Genomic DNA, 17,334 nt, shown 5'->3' on the forward strand with positions numbered 1-17,334 from the left:
AAGGTAAAGAGGTGTGGCCTCAGGCTCTAATGAGGAGGTATGGGTAACATTCGAGAAGGGGCAAATACTTTTTCATGGCACTATATAGATAACAAAGATTAAATTTTAAACATCTTGGTACTCCAAGTACAAATTCTCCAACTCCTCAGAGTCCTAATACTAGAAGAAAACGAAAAACCCTTACTCCGCTCACTCAGCCTAAAGGTGTCATTTTAGAAAACTACCTCCTGCCTCATTACCTTCTACATTACACCGTACGTCACCGCGAAACGTTAACGCTAACACGCCAGCAACCGGACAAAAAACCACACACAGCTGGTTCACGCTACACAAACGAGATGAGCCTCGCCCACATTAGCCTGTTTAAATGCTATCTTCCTTTAAGGTGTTTCTTTTTGTCCATAAGCTGATGATGAGAAAAAGAAGGTTGATGTTTAATATTCTTGGCTAAATTAGCTGGAACATTGGCACTAATCTAAAAATGATCACCTTGTTTTGATGCTTATTCTCCACCGTTTGTGTTCTTATAGCCTGCGTTTGTGCAGCGCAGTGACTTCATAGCCTCAGGTATATTTTAGGAAATAATCACAAAAAAAAAAAAAAAAATCTGATTATCTCATATCTGGTGTGTGTGATTTTTTTTTATGAAATTGTGTTATAAAAGCTTGAAAGCAAACATATAAATTTAAATATTAAGACTAAATATTAAATAAATCAACATTTGTAGCATCCCGAGTGTAGAGCAGCTGATCTGAGGCGTCTGTCCGTTAGTAGCCTAATACTCACTCTATACCGCTTGATCCTGTATACAGGGTCAAGGGGTCGCTGGAGCCTATCCCAGGAGATTGAGGGCAAGGTGGGGTACGCTAACTAAGAGATCTAATTAGCTGACTAGCTCAGATATGACAGATTTATATTTTTTATTTTTTAAATTAACCTAAAACTACTTCTATACAAAAAGTGACAACAATAGACCACAGACAACAAAGTGCAAACAAAGAGCTACAGAGTGACAAACACAACAGCGTAGCACGTTTCAGTACTTTTGTAGTAGTGAGGTACGAGTTGAGGTAGTGGGAGGAGAAACAGTAAACGTTTAACTTTCCTGAGTGGCATCTGTGCCACATCATCAGCTTAATAATACAATAAAACAGTCGACCCCAGCAAAGTCGCGGTCGTGACGTGCGAGTTCGCGGCCTCAGCTTGAGATGGTGAATTATTACTGTAGTTACCCTACCATATAGGGGTAACATCTGTATTTTACGTTTTAGCACTGCGCGAGATACGGCTGTACTGTACTGTATGTATCTCTATTATTTAGTTCATAAAAAGTCAGTATCAGTAAGATACAGTGTTGGGTGTAACGTGATACAAAGTAATGCGTTAGAGTACTTTGATTACTTTTTTGACGCTTTAGGTCCGCCATTTAAGTACTTTGTTATTTAGTTAATTTTTTAAAAATGTAATTCATTATTTAGACAATTTATGCAATCTGTGAGCCAGACGGTACTCATTCCCAATCCGTTATTGTGTGTGTGTGTATAAAAGTCGTCCTACAAGCCCCGCCCCCGGTAACCCTCCCCCCTCTGTTATACCTGCTAAACCCCTATCTCACCTATGTGGTTTGACTATGCGAGGACATATGCGCGGAAAGATGGAAACCTAATCACAGCGCCAGAACTCGCGGTGAATCATGATGAACCAAACCTTCGGCCACTGCGAGAAACCGCGTAGGTGAGATAGGGGTATTAGTAGTTAACAGATTATGGGCCAAACTTCGTTGAGTGATAATTATAAAGGTCTTGACTAGAACAACAGGCATGAGGAATCACAAAGGAGTTTTTATTTTCTGCAATAGAAAAGTATTTTAACTAGTTACTTTTATCAGAAAGTAACGCTGTGATGTAACTGATTACTTTTTAAAGACAGTCATTTTGTGATAAAATTAGTTACTTTAAAAAGTAACGTCCCCCAACACTGGTAATGTGGTATAAATGTCAGTGTAAATTGTAAACCCCTATGCTCGGCCATTTTTATTCTTTTTGGTTTTCCTTTTTTTTTTTACTTAAACAGATTTTATTGATTTATCTTCAAGTATGTGTTGCTCTTGTAATTTAATGTGCAAAATGAAATCTGGGTAACTGTCAGGATTTCAGGTTCTGTACTGTGTATGTGTGCGTGTGTGAGAGAGCTAGAGAGAAAGAGAGCTAGAGAGCGTGCTTGTGTGTTCATGTACCAGTTACAAATAGTACATGCTTTTCAAGTGTTGATAAGAAGCGAGAGGTTTTAATTGGCACACCTGTCTTACAGCCATCTGGAGCCTCTCGAGGAAATTCTTACTTAACGCATTCTAGCACACACACACACACACACACACACACACACACACATACACACACATACACACACACACACACACATACACACACACACACACACTTTAGAAAATGCTCATCTCTTGAGACAGTCTTTGGAGTTTACACAAAATGGTGAGAAAAACAAAAAATATTCTAGTTGTATGAGGGTAGGTCAAAAATTATCTGCACTCCATTCATTTTAATTATCATTTAGAAAAGACAAATTTTCAACATAATTTATTTGCTTTTCAATACACTTTGTCATTTTGCCAACAAGCTTACTTGTTCCCTTGAGCCATGAATGCACCACTGTCTTCACTTTTTCAGCCGAAGTGAATCTTAATCCTTGTAGGGCTGCTTTCAGGAGACCAAACGGGAGAAAGTTTGATGAAACAAGATAAGGACTATAGAGAGAATGTTCCAATACTGGTTCTCGAAAATTCCAGAAAACTGTAAGCATCAATTTTCCACCTGATGGTTGACTTTTGAACTTTTTCTCGGTTGGTCATTGAGGATGTTTCCGTTCTATACTCTGCCGTTTATTCTCAGACTCAGTGATGAATCCATGTCTCATCACCAGTAATGATTCTCTTTAAAAAACACTTTCAGCTTCCTTATAGTATCTGTTAAAATTGATCACTGATAAGATAAGTTTTAATATAACCAGAATGCACATCATTTTTCAATCATAAAAACAGAACCAAAATGGAATAGCTGCACATTTAAATGGCTAATGCACATACAGTATTAAACATTGACTATACAAGCCAGTTGTCCACAACACTACATTCATTACTTATACATGAAATGTAAAGTATTGTACAGTAATCGAACCCTGGGCTGCTTGTTACTGCAGAGAATAAGTTCAGTGAGGTAGCAAATCAGAGCAAACCTCCTGACCAAACATTTAGCTGGAGTCTACCACAACAAAATGGAAGTGCCACCTTGGCATTATCTGGTATCACAGTATAGCCACATTACTGATCCTCTGATTGCTACAGTGTTGAACGACTCCACCATGTTAAAAACCTCCTCCATGTCAAAAACTGCCACTGTAATTTACAAACCTTTTAATTTGGAGATAAATTGCTTTCTAAAAATGCAATATTTGTTCTATAAACATGGGCGTTATGCATTTTGGATGTTAGTGGCATACAGTACATGCTACAAGTAAATGTTGATATTTAGTTTTTTTGAGGTTACATTCAGGACATCGTTTATGGGGTTATTAATTCATTTAACAATATCCTAATGTCAGAAAGTCATTATAATGTAATGTCGTTATTACAATGTCGTTTAATGTTCTGTTCTGTTAATGAGTTACTTCCAGGGGAGAGGGATCTTCTTATATGATGTCACATGAGCTGGAAAATCTATCTGGCTTGTCAGAAAGCAACTGGGAATGTTTTTTCCTTATATTGTCCTATCTGACTGTTTACACAATTACTAAGAAAGACATTTTGCATAATATGTGCCCTTTAAAGTTGGGAATCATAAACACAACATATTAAAAAGGAATTGTCATTTATTCATTATTTTTTACATTGTTCCCTCCATGCTGTTCAGCATATCAGGTTACAGGTTCCATTACTGCATTTATAGAGCAATGGTGATTTTTTTTTTACAGAGCTGGGTTGCTAGCCCGAAGGCCAACTCTCCTTCTTCGTCATCCGGGCTTTGGTTAGTTAAATATAGTATAATATTTGCATTAGCCCGACATTATCTTTTTAACTAAACAGTGTGAAATGAAATGACGCGTGTCAGTAAACAGCGTGTCAAAAACACAGGTGCCATGGCGAAATCACCAAACTGTGGCCAAGTCAAAACCTCAATGTGAACACACACACACACACACACACACACACACACACACACACACCACCATACCTGCTTCCTGTTTTACTGCTGAAATGTTCCGATTTTTTTTGTCATTTTTGTCATTTTGTCATTTTTTTTTTCCAGCACACAGACAGTCCCTGGGATTTTTTTCTCTCCTGAGTGTTTCACTTCTAAATTATATCACTGACTCTCTCTCTCTCTCTCTCTGTCTGTCTCATCAGTTTGAATGAAAAGATTGCACTGGATACAGGTGGGCTGTCAAACTGACATGCATGTTTGGAAAGGCTCATCCACTCGCTCTCCATGTGTGTGTGCGAGCGCGCGTGTGTGAACCGTCAGGCTACCTTCGCTGTCAGAGCAGGTTGTTCCGAAATAGCAGCAAAGTCCTCCTACACTCAATTACCAGTTACCCATAATTCCACTATTCTGCTGAAGTGCAGAGAGAAGACGAGAGAGTGTGGTCAAGGCGAACAGGAGTGTTTGAGGATAGATAGATCACAATGAATCTGTCTGGGTTGGTGTGTGTGTGTGTGTTTAAAAAGTAGTCTAGTCTAGAGGTAAGAGAAAAATATTGTAGACAGAGAGATAAAGAGACAGAGGTATTTGAGATAAGTTGTTTTTATCAGCGCTGCAAGGCAAGTGGTCATCATCATCATCATCATCATCAGTATCAGTATCATCTCCCTCTTACTCTCTCGCACTCTGTTATAATCAAACGTTGTTGTTTCTCAGTTGGGGCAGCTTTTCAGGTAGTGTTGCACACTCCGGGGAAATAAAGGCTGCCTAATTCAGACAGGCCCTATAAGCTCCTTGATATTTTCCCCCGAATTTGAGCCATCCTCCTTTGTGTCTTTATATCAATCCCATAATCCTCTGCAGTACTATGGAAGCTTTTAATAAGCACAGGGGAACAAACTCACGCCGACTGATGAGGATGTTGGCGGATCTAAGCGCTCGTCTTGTGTAAGTCGTATCTGTAACGCTACAGTTCTGAGACCTTTTTTACGCTCACTGTTAAAAAAAAAAATTGCTGCATTCGCGGTGAGTGGAGGTTCTATGATCCCGAAGGTGATGACAGGCTTCTCGATTAAAAAGCCCCCCACCACCACCCCCCCCTCTCCGGTGAAACAGGAACCTTCTGATGTGGCTACTGAGCAGCTGCAACCAACGCAGAATAGAGCTAATGTTTCGTTCTATCGCGCTGCTCTTTTTGGTTATCTGACTCATTACATGTGTGCACACACACACACACACACACACTGACACACAGTTATACAGCAGGACTATTACTCATATCAGACTCCAGCCAGCATCTTCAATTAAAAACCTGTAAGAATTTAATATCAAACTCCAAATTTAGTCTGACATGCTGTGAAAGTAATAGTCACATTTATTTATTTATATTTTTATTTGTGTGTGTGTATGTGTTAGTACTTTATGTCCTATGATTGATGCAGTAACTAATCACTCCATGTAGTGTCGTCTGTGTGTGTGTGTGTGTGTGTGTGTGTGCAATTGTAAAATCCTCCTAAATCTTGAATTGATAGGAAATTGATTTAGTGTGTGTGTGTGTGTGTGTGTGTGTGCATGAAGTCATCTTCAAAAGTTAGTACCCCCTCTTTTATTTCTCACTCACTCACTCACTCATTGTCTATACTGCTTAATCCTGTATACAGGGTCACAGGAGGCCTCGAGCCTATTCCAATAGACGTTGGGCAGGGGTACACCCTGGACAGGGTGCCAATACATCTCAGGGCACACACTCATTCACACACTATGGGCAATTTGAGAACGCCAATTAGCTGGATGTCGTTAAATCATGGGAGGAAACCAGAGTACCCGGAGGAAACCCACCAAGCAAGGGGAGAACATGCAAACTCCATTCAAACAGAGGTGGGAATCTAACCCGGCTGGGAATCCTGGACGTGCACGGCGACAGTGCTAACCTTTTTTTTTGTGTAAAAAAAAAACCCAACAATTGTCTAATTGTAGCAGGTCTTCGTATTAGGCAACTATAGCTACAGATGACTAAGTATAACTTCAACTTTTTTTTTCATCATGCCATTATTTATTTAACAAAAATAAGGGGGAAAAAACATTTGGGCAATACTAAGTACCCCCCTTACTGCCTTCACAGGATTTAAGAGGGTAGGTTGCAGTTTGGTCTCCATTAACTGATTATCAGTGAGTGTGCAGACCTCCACTAAAGCTGAAGTTTTGGCAGTTTGCTGGTCTGCATTAATCAGGTATGTGTTACACATAGCCAAGGGGAAAGGACATAAGGTGCCTTGTAAAGGTATTCATATCCCTTGAGCTTTTCCTTTCTTGTCAACCACAAATGTCAATGTATTTTATTGGGATTTTACGTAATAGACCAACACAAAGTGGCACATAATTGTGGAAAAGTGGAAGGAAAATGATGAATGGTTTTGAATTTTTTTTTTTTTTTTTTTACAAATAAAAACCTGAAATGTCTGGTGTGCCTGAATACTAGAACCACCTTTTGCTGCAATTACAGCTGCAAGTCTTTTGGAGTGTGTCTCTACCAGCTTTGCACGTCTAGAGAGTGACATTTTTGTCCATTCTTCTTTGCAAAATAGCTCAAGCTCAGACAGATTGGATGGAGAGCGTTGGTGAACAGCAATTTCCATGTCCTGCCACAGATTCTCAATTCGATTTAGGTCTGGAAGAAGTTATACAGCATGTTGATGTTTGTCTGAGGTTGTACAGTATTTGACTAATACTAAGACTCCCTAGAATTAAATGATTTTTCTTACGTTTTTTAAACAAGAAACATAAAATTAAAAGATGGTGCACTAATGTTTGAACATCTTTGCATATGTGTGTATGTGTGTGTGTGTGTGTGTGTGTGTGTGTGTGTGTGTGTGTGTGTGGACATGCATATTCCTTGCAGAAAGTTGTCATCCATGCTTCAAAGATGCTGTTACACTAAGTAACTCACACACGGACACACACGCAAAAATCCTATTCTGCTTAACCTGGGAACATTAGTAGCACCCTTTGAGCCTCTTAGCAGGGCCACATTAAAAACGGCACTGCCATCTAGTGAGACCGCTGGCTTCATGAATATTCAGCAGGTAGGCGGGACTGTCACACTGTGACAATGACCCAGCTAAGAACTCTGCCTTCTGATGTGTAATTAAACACACTATTCAGATGGAACCAATCAGAGGTCAGATACGATGCTCAATTTTCCAAAGACTATTGAATATCTAATCTGTATATAATTAACAACTCTATTGATGGAGCTTCAAGGTGAAGCTTATCGACATGCTACTGTATAGCTCTGTAACCTAATGTACACTGGGCCTCATGGTGCAGCTCATTTACAGGGCTCCCTAATCCACTTTAAGTTGGGTCTCATTGTGCAGCTCACCCACAGAGCTTTATTTCGTAAGCTGGGTTAACTTTTGACTGGACCATAGGGTGCAGATTGTCCCCGTTTGACTGGGCAGCTCATTCGTACAAGTCCATGACCTACTTAAGACTAAGCCTCAAGGTGCTGCTTGTCTACAAAGCTCTTGACTAACTTTAGGCTGGGCCTAAACTTAAGGTTGAGCCACAGCTCCCTAATGTACTTTACTATTGGCCTTATGATGCAGTTAATCCACAGGGCTCCCCAACCCACTTTAGACTGTGTTTCATGGTGGAGCTCCTTAACCTATAATAGACTGGGCCCAACACCACAGCTCGTTTCCCTAATATAGTTTAGACTAAACTGTTAGTGCAGTTCATCCACAGGGCTCCATAACCCACTTTCCATAACCTTATGGCGCAGCTGATCCACAAGGCCCCCTTTCCCAGTTTAGACTGTGCCTTAAAATACATTTTATTCTTAGTACTACCTAACCTATTTTAGCCTGAGCCTCATGATGCAGCTCCTCCTCAGAGTTTTATAAATCAACTTTAGACTGAGCCTTAGGGTGTAGCTCATTCACAAGCCTCCTGAACCAACTCTGGATTGGGCCTCATGGTCCAGCTCATCCACAGAGCTTTTCTAAACCCGCTTTAGACTGGGCCTCAGGTCTCATCCACATGACTTTATAACTCAATTTAAACCCTCAAGGTCCAGCTTGTCCACCACTTGTCTCTAACTAAATTTTGACTGGGCCTTAAAGCACAGCTCATCCACAGAGCTCCCTAAACTACTTTAGATTGCACTGCATGGTGCAAGTCATCCATAGTGCTCCCCATACAGCAGAACGTCCGATGTGTCTAATGGCATAGCTCATCCAGAGGGCTCCCTATCCAACTTTAGACTGGAAAATGTAACATTTGTGCCGCATGTTGCATTTCATTAACAGAGCTCCCTAATACACTTTAGAATGAGACATCGATAGCAGCTTGCCCACAGGGCTCCCTAACCCACTTTAGCTAGAGCTTCTAGTGCAGCTCATCAACAAGGCCCCCTAACCCATTTTACTGTAGGTTGGGCTAAAAGCGCGGCTCGTTCTCAGCGATCCTTAGCCTAGTTTAGACGGGGCCTCAGGGTGCTGCTCATCCCCAAGGCTCCCTAACCCACTTTAGACTAGGCCTTACGGTGCCCGCCTATCCGCAGAGTTTTAAACCCACTTTAGATTGGCCTCATGGTGCAGCTTGTCCACAGGGCTCCCTAACCCATTTTAGACAGGGCCTTACACTGTAGCTGATATAGAGCACTGCCTAACCTACAGTCCTGCCGTGAAAGACCAGATAATGGTGTTAAAATCCACTGAGATGAAGAAAAACACCACTTGATTTGTATGTAATGTCACTGTGCAGTAGGTATATTATTTCTGACTTGAGGGCACGATAGCATGGCATTCTGCATGAGTACCTTACTGAAAATGTTGTAAATGGGCGAAAAAAGTGAGCGATGGGTAAGAAAGAAGAATTGAAAAAGAAAAAAGAAAAAAAAAAGAACAAAGCTCAGGCACGTCACTTCTAACAATGCAATGCAACAGGAGTTGTCATTGTTAAGACATGTTGCTGAGTTCCTTTGAGGCCAGATGACATCAGGTGAGTCTGATTGATGCAGGATTGGTAAAGATAACTAAGCCTACAGTAGGCATGTGTTTGTTGTGTTGTTGCCAGGTAGAATATTATTTACAAAGAATATTTTAACCAGCTCTATTAACCAGCGTATTACTCATTGTTAACTGAATTTGATTTCGGCACTGTAGTATTTAACATAGATTAGATTAGATTCTATATGTTAATCCCTAATAATAATGCAGGCATGATACACATATACCCTACACCTATCACTCGCTACCTTAAGTCACTATTACTGTTGATTGGTAAGACTTTAACCTGTCAGAGCAATACGTTTCACAAAAGATATTAACAAAAACTGATATATTTTACCAAGAAATCCATATTCCATTTCCCTCTTTTGGATTATGAATACTACTCACGGGCCTGTCTGAAAAAGCTCTGAGAAGAAAGACAGACCGAGGGGAAGGGTTTGGTTTGACACATCAGATCTTCTACAGTTGAAATAATTAAATCTTATACATTTAATAAATGTAAGGTTTTTTTTTTTTTTTTTTTTTTTAATTCTCTCCTTCCCTGCCTCAGAGGTATAAATAGCTGTGATTGGCAGGTCTGCTCCGGATGGTAATTAGCGCGGTTGCCAGGGTGAAGGGGGCGGTTCCGTGTCTGTGGTGATAATGAGAGCAGTTCCCACGCAGTGGCCATGACGGTTCTGTAACGGCTCGGCCGGACCGCCATTCGGGCTCCGTAATTACGGCCTGTTCTCTCTTTGAGAACATAATCGCCACAAAAAGATGCAATTAGCTGACAGGCGACTCGCCCCAGCACTCCTCACCCAACCCTGGGCTTACAGCGCCGAGAAAGTGAGAGAGACAGGGAAAAATAATAGCTCCGAGTCAGCCGTTCGACAGAAGGAGGATTTCACACACACACACACACACACACACACAGGTTTATCCTTTCTTATTTTATTCTCTCTTTGTTTCTTTAAATCGGAAAGGAAGTAATTAACTATGCAAATGGTGCTGAAGCTGGTAGTTACGATTGCACAGACACACACACACACACACACACACACATAAGCACATGAACAATAATCGGATCAACCTCTCACATCTACATCCTTGTGTGTGTGTGTGTGTGTGTGTGTGTGTGTGTATGACCAGTGAAATATCCACTAATTATTTTTGCAAACAAACGTACAACAGCACATTCATCCTGTCTCCTTCTCTCATTTTCATTCTCTCCTTTTTCTCCCTCTCTCCCTCTCTTTTCTCTCTCTCGCTGCTTCTCACTTTCTCTCCTGTTACTGTCATTTTGCTCTCTATTTTTATCCCTCTCTCTCTCTCTTTCCCCTCTGTCTTTTCCTTTCTCTGTCTCTCGTGCTCACTCTGCCTCCTTTTTTCTCTTTGTCTCCGTCTCATCCTGTTCGCAGACTCTCTTTCCTCTTCCTCGCACTCTTTATCTCCTTTCTTTCTTTATCTCTCTTTTTCACTCTCTGCTGCGTTTTTTCTTTCTCTACCACCCACTTCCTATTTTGTTTTCTGATGGGTTTGATGTAACCTCAGCCTGCTTCCTTAAGCACCTAATCTGCATATGCACTTGTTTTCTCCTGCTGCTGTTTCCCTCATGGACAATACATGCATGCACAGAGAAATAGATGAATAGATGGATAGATAGATAGATAGATAGATAGATAGATAGATAGATAGATAGATAGATAGATAGATAGATAGATAGATTACAGACGCATCCCCCACACAAGCTGTTAAAACTTTTCTTTTTTTTTTTTGCTTCTACATGTTTCTCACAAGAGCTGGCTGTCAATCATCTGGTTGTCGGCGGTAACCTGCAAGCAGGCTGCCGTGGCGACGACGCTCTCGTGATGAGGTACCGCTTCGCTCTGAACAGAATCTCGAATCTATTTTTATGAAAGAAGCCCCGCCCACTCTCACTTCCCCCCTCCACTCCGTCCCCTGTTTTCTCCCTTTCTATCTATCGTTCCTCTTTCCTTAACCTTTATCATTCACCAGTCCTCCCTTGCTTCACCTCCTCTTCGCCTTCGTCTCTCCATCTTTCTGTTTTCTCCCTCCCCAGCTTACTCTCTAACTCTCTCTATCTCTTCACTCCTCTCTTCTCAATCCTTCTCTGTGTCCTTCTCGTATATAGTGAATCTTTACATCTTCCTGCCACATTTGTCCCTATTCCCTCTATCACTCCATCATTAGCGCTCCACTGCTTGACCCGCTGTGTGTGTGAACAAATGAAGACCAAACAAATAAGTTGAACATTGTGTGTCAGATCTGGAATAATCAAACGCTCAGTGTGAGGACAAGCATGCATCGGCCACGTCTCGGTGTGTGTATGTGTGCTTGCATGCATGGTGGGGTACGGATATATGTGTGTGTGTGTGTGTGTGTAAGATAGTGTTATTTACAGATAAAAAATAGGTTTCCTTTATGTATGTATGTATGGATGGATGGATGGATGGATGGATGGATGGATGGATGGATGGATGGATGGATGGATGGATGGATGGATGGATGGATGGATGGATGGATGGATGGATGGATGGATGGATGGATGGATGGATGGATGGATGGATGGATGGATAGATAGATAGATAGATAGATAGATAGATAGATAGATAGAAAAAGAAAGTTCTCCTACCTCTGTATGCTCCCAGAGAGATCACTGGCATCCTGTCTGTGGTGGAAAGAGAGAAAGAAATCAAGATTAGTGAAAGTTTTCGTATTTTCTATTCTCATAGGTCTGGTAAATACAGATGTGATTATGTGTGTGTGTGTGTGTGTGTGTGTGTGTGTAGTGATATCATGCATGGCTTCTGGCTGCAAGTGCATTCACAGCCTGCAACATACCTCTAGCTGTGTGTACTGTATACACACACACACACACACACACACACACACACACACACATACATACAGCATGCATGGATACAAGCGCATTCACAAGCACATTACTCGCTCACACACACCTCACAGTGGGAGATGGAACAGACATATGGAGTGTGGCGAGCTGCTGACTACGACAGAGATGGCAAGAAAAGATTTGCGAACAGAGAGAAAGAGAGGAAGAAGTGATAGAGTATGGAGGGATGTAATTCTCCATCACCTTTCTTTCTCTATTCTCAGCATTAAAAAAGCATGACTATCTATATATAGACTGTATCTATAGCAAATTCGAGAGTGTTTCTGTTTCACTTCCTCAGTGTGTGTGTGTGTGTGTGTGTGTGTGTGTGTGAGAGAGCATGAGTGTGACCTGTTCTGTGTAAGAATACATCAAGCAGAAATGAAGTAAAAGAAAAAATCTCCCATTGTTCTTTAAACCCAATCCAATTAGTCCCAGAAGGACACACACAGCTACTTTAAGGAAAATACACAGAGAAAAGGAGGTTAAAGAGAGAGAGAGAGAGAGAGAGAGAGAGAGAGAGAGAGAGAGAGCGTGTTCTCAAAGAACAAATCAATCGGCACCAGTTCATATCACTTAGCACGGCAACTGAACACAAGCTCTCGCTACGAGCTCCCTCTCTCAGTCCAAAACGCACACCACCACTAACTGTGCATGTGTGTATATGTGTGTGTGTGTATATGTGTGTGTGTGTATACTTGCTGCTGCATGTTAATAAATTGGCCCCTAGTCAAAAGCTGGGAGTGCGCACCGCTGCGGCTCTGACAGCACCCGGAGCAGAAAAAAAAAAAAAGAAAGAAAAAAGAAAGAAACGGCCACACGCCATCCATTCTACTCGCTTATTAATAATGAGCTCTTCTCCCTTTTTTCCTCTCCTGATGAAACGCGAAAGATGAAAAACGACAACATATGCCGTGTCTGGCGCGCGCGGACGCACGGGCGCACACAGCCAGGACTTGCTTTTGCATTTCAAAGAGGCGCAGCAAGACCACTGGCCGCTGTCAGCCTAATACAGACACCAACAACAAGGGCTGAGGAATAATGAAGAGAACACAAACACACACACACTCTCACACACACACACACACGCTGGTGCATTTACCAGCACTTACACCCAAAGGTGAGATCTGACAAAGTGACCACAAGAGGCATGCTAATGTATGACAACACTGTGTAAAAGACACACACACACACACACACATGCAAATCTACACAAATACACACACGTGGCGAATAGACACACCCTAGATTGCTGTTCGGAGATCACGCACTAATGATTAACACACATACACACCGTGCATACACACATAGTCAAAGGTGAAAAACACCAAAGTGACAAATCGCCAGCATCATAAAAGGATTGTGTCGTGTGCTAGATTGGTGCATCAATAACACACACACACACACACACACCACACAGACACACACACATGCTGGGGCATTTATCAGCACTTACACCCAAAGGTGACCACAGCAGGCATACTAACATTTTACACACACACACACACACACACACACACAATGCAAATCTACACAAATACACTCACATGGACAATAGATGGGCCTAAACACGCCCTAGATAGACAACAGTGATGTTAACAACTCATTTGAGAGTAAACCCCCTTTCAGAGATCACACACTAATGATTAACACACACCGTGCATACACACAGTCAAAGGTGAGAAATACCAAAGTGACAGACTGCCAGCGTCATAAAGGAATTGTGTCTTTTGCTACATTGGTGCCTCAACAATGCACACACACACACACACACACACACACACCCTAAACACACTCCTTGGCTGTCAGTGATGTGACTGATGGTGCGAACAGCTCGCCGTTTCTCCCGTTCTCCCGGCGCTCGATCGACCCGCGGTCCGACACACACAATTCGGCTAATTCGGTTAATTTATACGAGCTAACCGCGGCTAACGGGGCAGAACTAATTGCCATTTGGAGTTAAACTTCAGCATCTGCTGAGGGACACTCCGCCGAGCGAGTGCTACATTCTCCGCTCGTTCCTTAATGTAGCTGGAAAGAAAGGGAGCGCCGCGTCGAAAAATAAGGCAGTACGCTAGACGGGAAAGAAACGTCTCTTTATCTCTGTCTTTCTCTCGGTGGTACTTTTCTCTTTTCCACATCAGCTGTCATTATCGTTTCTCGAAGAAACGGAACCATCTGTTTGTCGCTATCGCTTTTCGTCTCCCTCGTCTCCACACACACACACACACACACACACGCACGCCTGCACACACTCACAGGGCATAAATATTATTAGGCCATGCTGCATACGTCCCATAAACATCATCGTTTATCTCCCAGATTTCGATCTTTCTGGCATGGTCCGTATCATCATGTCATCGTTGTCATCATTTGCAACCAGCCACTTGAAATTTGCAGCAAGATACGACCCTTGCGAGCCTTTTAAGAAGCACTCCAAAAGCTACTGTTAACTTTACCACTATGAGTCTCTTTTGCCTTGACTTTCGATTATTGCAAACGTTTTATTGTTCTTGTTCATTGGGAAATTATTAGTCAATTGTTCAAGTATTCTAGCTCACAAAGCAAATAAGAAATTGTATCATTGTATAGATATTCAGGTTGTCTGATAGTATACAGTATAAACATAGTACTACGGTACTTATTCGCTGATGTAGTATGTGCACTACACTATGGTACATGGTTCCACAATGGTACATACTTTAGTACAAAACTACATGGGTGCAATGTTCTAGCACTATGTGACACGTATCAGGAAACTGGCAAAATGTTATACACGTTTATGTATCATAATGGTTATTTATATAAAATTTATATAGTACGGTACCACTGTATGTATGTGACATGAATTAAGTACCTTAGTGCATGTTGAACCTCTACATATTTCATACAGTACAATAGTTCACAACTTACCTACCGTACACCCCTTTGTCTACACACACACTACATAACACTGTGACTAGAGATGCATGTATTACATGCATTTGCACTTATTGCAAACGTTTTATTTTGAGTTTGTTTATTCATTTGAAAATAATTCATAATATTACTAGAGTTTGCATGTTCTCCCTGTGCCTGGTGGGTGAATTTTGGTACACAATGAGTGCCATGCTATTCAACAAAGTATTGTTGTACACACATTAGTATTACCACGCTACCCACTGAAGTGCCACAGTATTATCCTGGTACCTTCCATGGTAATTATTAGGCCATGCATGGTAATGTTTTAAGTACCAGGGTCTGTTCTATAGTTTACCCTAGTAAAAGCGTCTTATGGGTAGTAAGCAAAGCTAACAGCAACTGTTGCAACATGCTAAACTGTGTTGATTAAAATGTTTTTTAGTAACCTGACCATCACTGAAATCAGAAACCCTGCGAGCTGTAACCTATTGGCTACCCCTGAAAAATGATTACCCAGATTTTTCCACTCAAGACATTAAGCTGTGTGTAACAGCTGGACAATAAAATGCCAAAATCCGCAGGCTATGTGTCCAAGATCGAGGATATTTTGACACCCGAGTATGCATATGGCGTAGACCGTTATGGCCACATCACCTCACTCCAAGCTTTTGGGCCATTAAAGGGGTTCCTGGGGGGCCAGCGGTTCAGACATCAAAAACAGGCAGACTGATTATGGATACGGCGTACTGAGAAAACCTTCTTGATGGTGCCCAAGCAATAGTGAAACACAGGGATAAGTGCATTAGTGTAGCGGGGGTTTATATAAAGAAATAATGATATTTTTAACCTAAACACCCCTTGAATAAAGCAGTTATTCCAACGTGAAAACTCTTTTTATTGGATCAACATGAGTTGAACAGAGTCTCAAACAAAATGAAAAAAATAAAAAAAAAAGAAAATTGTCGAAAAGCATGTATGTATTAACTTAACCGCATTGTTCTTCACTTTTCAGATTTGTGGTTTCTATGTTATCTTTCAGCAGGAGCTTTGTAAAATCTGCTAAATAAAAAAACTGCACTTCCATAACTTGGCCACAAAACCACTGACTGTTAAACATTGTGAAGAGCATTTGGATCCAGTTTGGGATAAGTTATGATTTGTGGCTAGCGTGTGTGTGTGTGTGTGTGTGTATGTAAAGTGCCAAAGCTGAGGTCATTCCAGCTGCGCAGTGTGTGTGACTGAGTGTGTGTGATTCGATCAAGCCAAACTAAAGCTGATCCTCCCATAGCGATTGCTCAATCCCCCAAACTGTGTACAAGTTAAGTACAGGTGTGGTACTGGAAACATGAACACAACGAGTTTAATCTGAAATCATTGTTGGATGTGCACGTAGCATGGTGTGCTGGGGAACTTTGCTTAACCTCAAAAACCATTTTACTGTTGTAAAAACTAGAGGATTTAACGTTGACAACACAGTGAGGAGTTTGATATGAGAAGTAGGGGTTTTGAGGATCACACATACCGTAATTATCAGTTCTAAAGGAAGAATAAAATGTTCTCAATATGAGGAAATAATCAACTTGTACAATATTTCCATTCCATTATTATGTCACTGTTGTACAGTATGTCTTTGGAATTATTACAATAATTATTAACTAGGGCTGTCAATAATAGTGCATTAAGGCATGCTATCAATCTAGAAATATGAACGCATTACTATTGTTTTTTTTACGCAAATTAATCATATGACTAAGTGACCATAATGGCTTTCCATAATTGCAACATAACTAGGTGTGCTAAATGGCAAATTTTATTAAAGCTTCTAGATCGAAGTTTGGATAAAACCAAAGTTATGTGCTCGAGCTCCCTTTTATTCTCGAATACGTTAATATAATGTAAGATGTGGAAGCGGTGGCTCAGGTGGCTAAGACTCTACGGGGTTGATTTTCGGATGAGTTGCTACACATACTACTTAGCCACTGTGCCGTTCTCAATCAGAAGATTTAAATTTAATGTTTGTTAAATGTTAATGGTTGAGATAATACTGTATAAAACCCCATCATCTGTTTCCCTTAACCAGTTTCTTATGTATTTCTTTATTCCAACATTGACACACAATTATAATACAAGTAAATCTGCGTATTTTAAAATTGTGATTAATCACGATTAATCGCAGATCATGACTGTGATTAAGTACATTAAAATTTGTAGTCAATTGGCAGCACTACTGTATTATTGTATTGTAGCTGAAATACATCACATGTCCAGGGTAGGGCTAAAATAATACTAGGGACTGCTAAACAAATACTAT

At 41.0% G+C, this 17,334-nt stretch overlaps 1 protein-coding gene across 1 annotated transcript in view; it reads right to left on the bottom strand.

The window, feature by feature from the left end:
* Positions 1-17,334, bottom strand: part of celf2 (cugbp, Elav-like family member 2) — a 175,325-nt gene that overhangs the window by 120,559 nt on the left and 37,432 nt on the right. The window contains exon 2 of the mRNA XM_053508469.1: positions 11,862-11,897. Within this exon, the coding sequence (XP_053364444.1) occupies positions 11,862-11,897 (36 nt within the window). The remainder of the gene's footprint in view (positions 1-11,861; positions 11,898-17,334) is intronic.

Source organism: Clarias gariepinus, chromosome 12, assembly GCF_024256425.1.
Source record: "Clarias gariepinus isolate MV-2021 ecotype Netherlands chromosome 12, CGAR_prim_01v2, whole genome shotgun sequence".
NCBI classification, from domain to species: Eukaryota; Metazoa; Chordata; class Actinopteri; order Siluriformes; family Clariidae; genus Clarias; species Clarias gariepinus.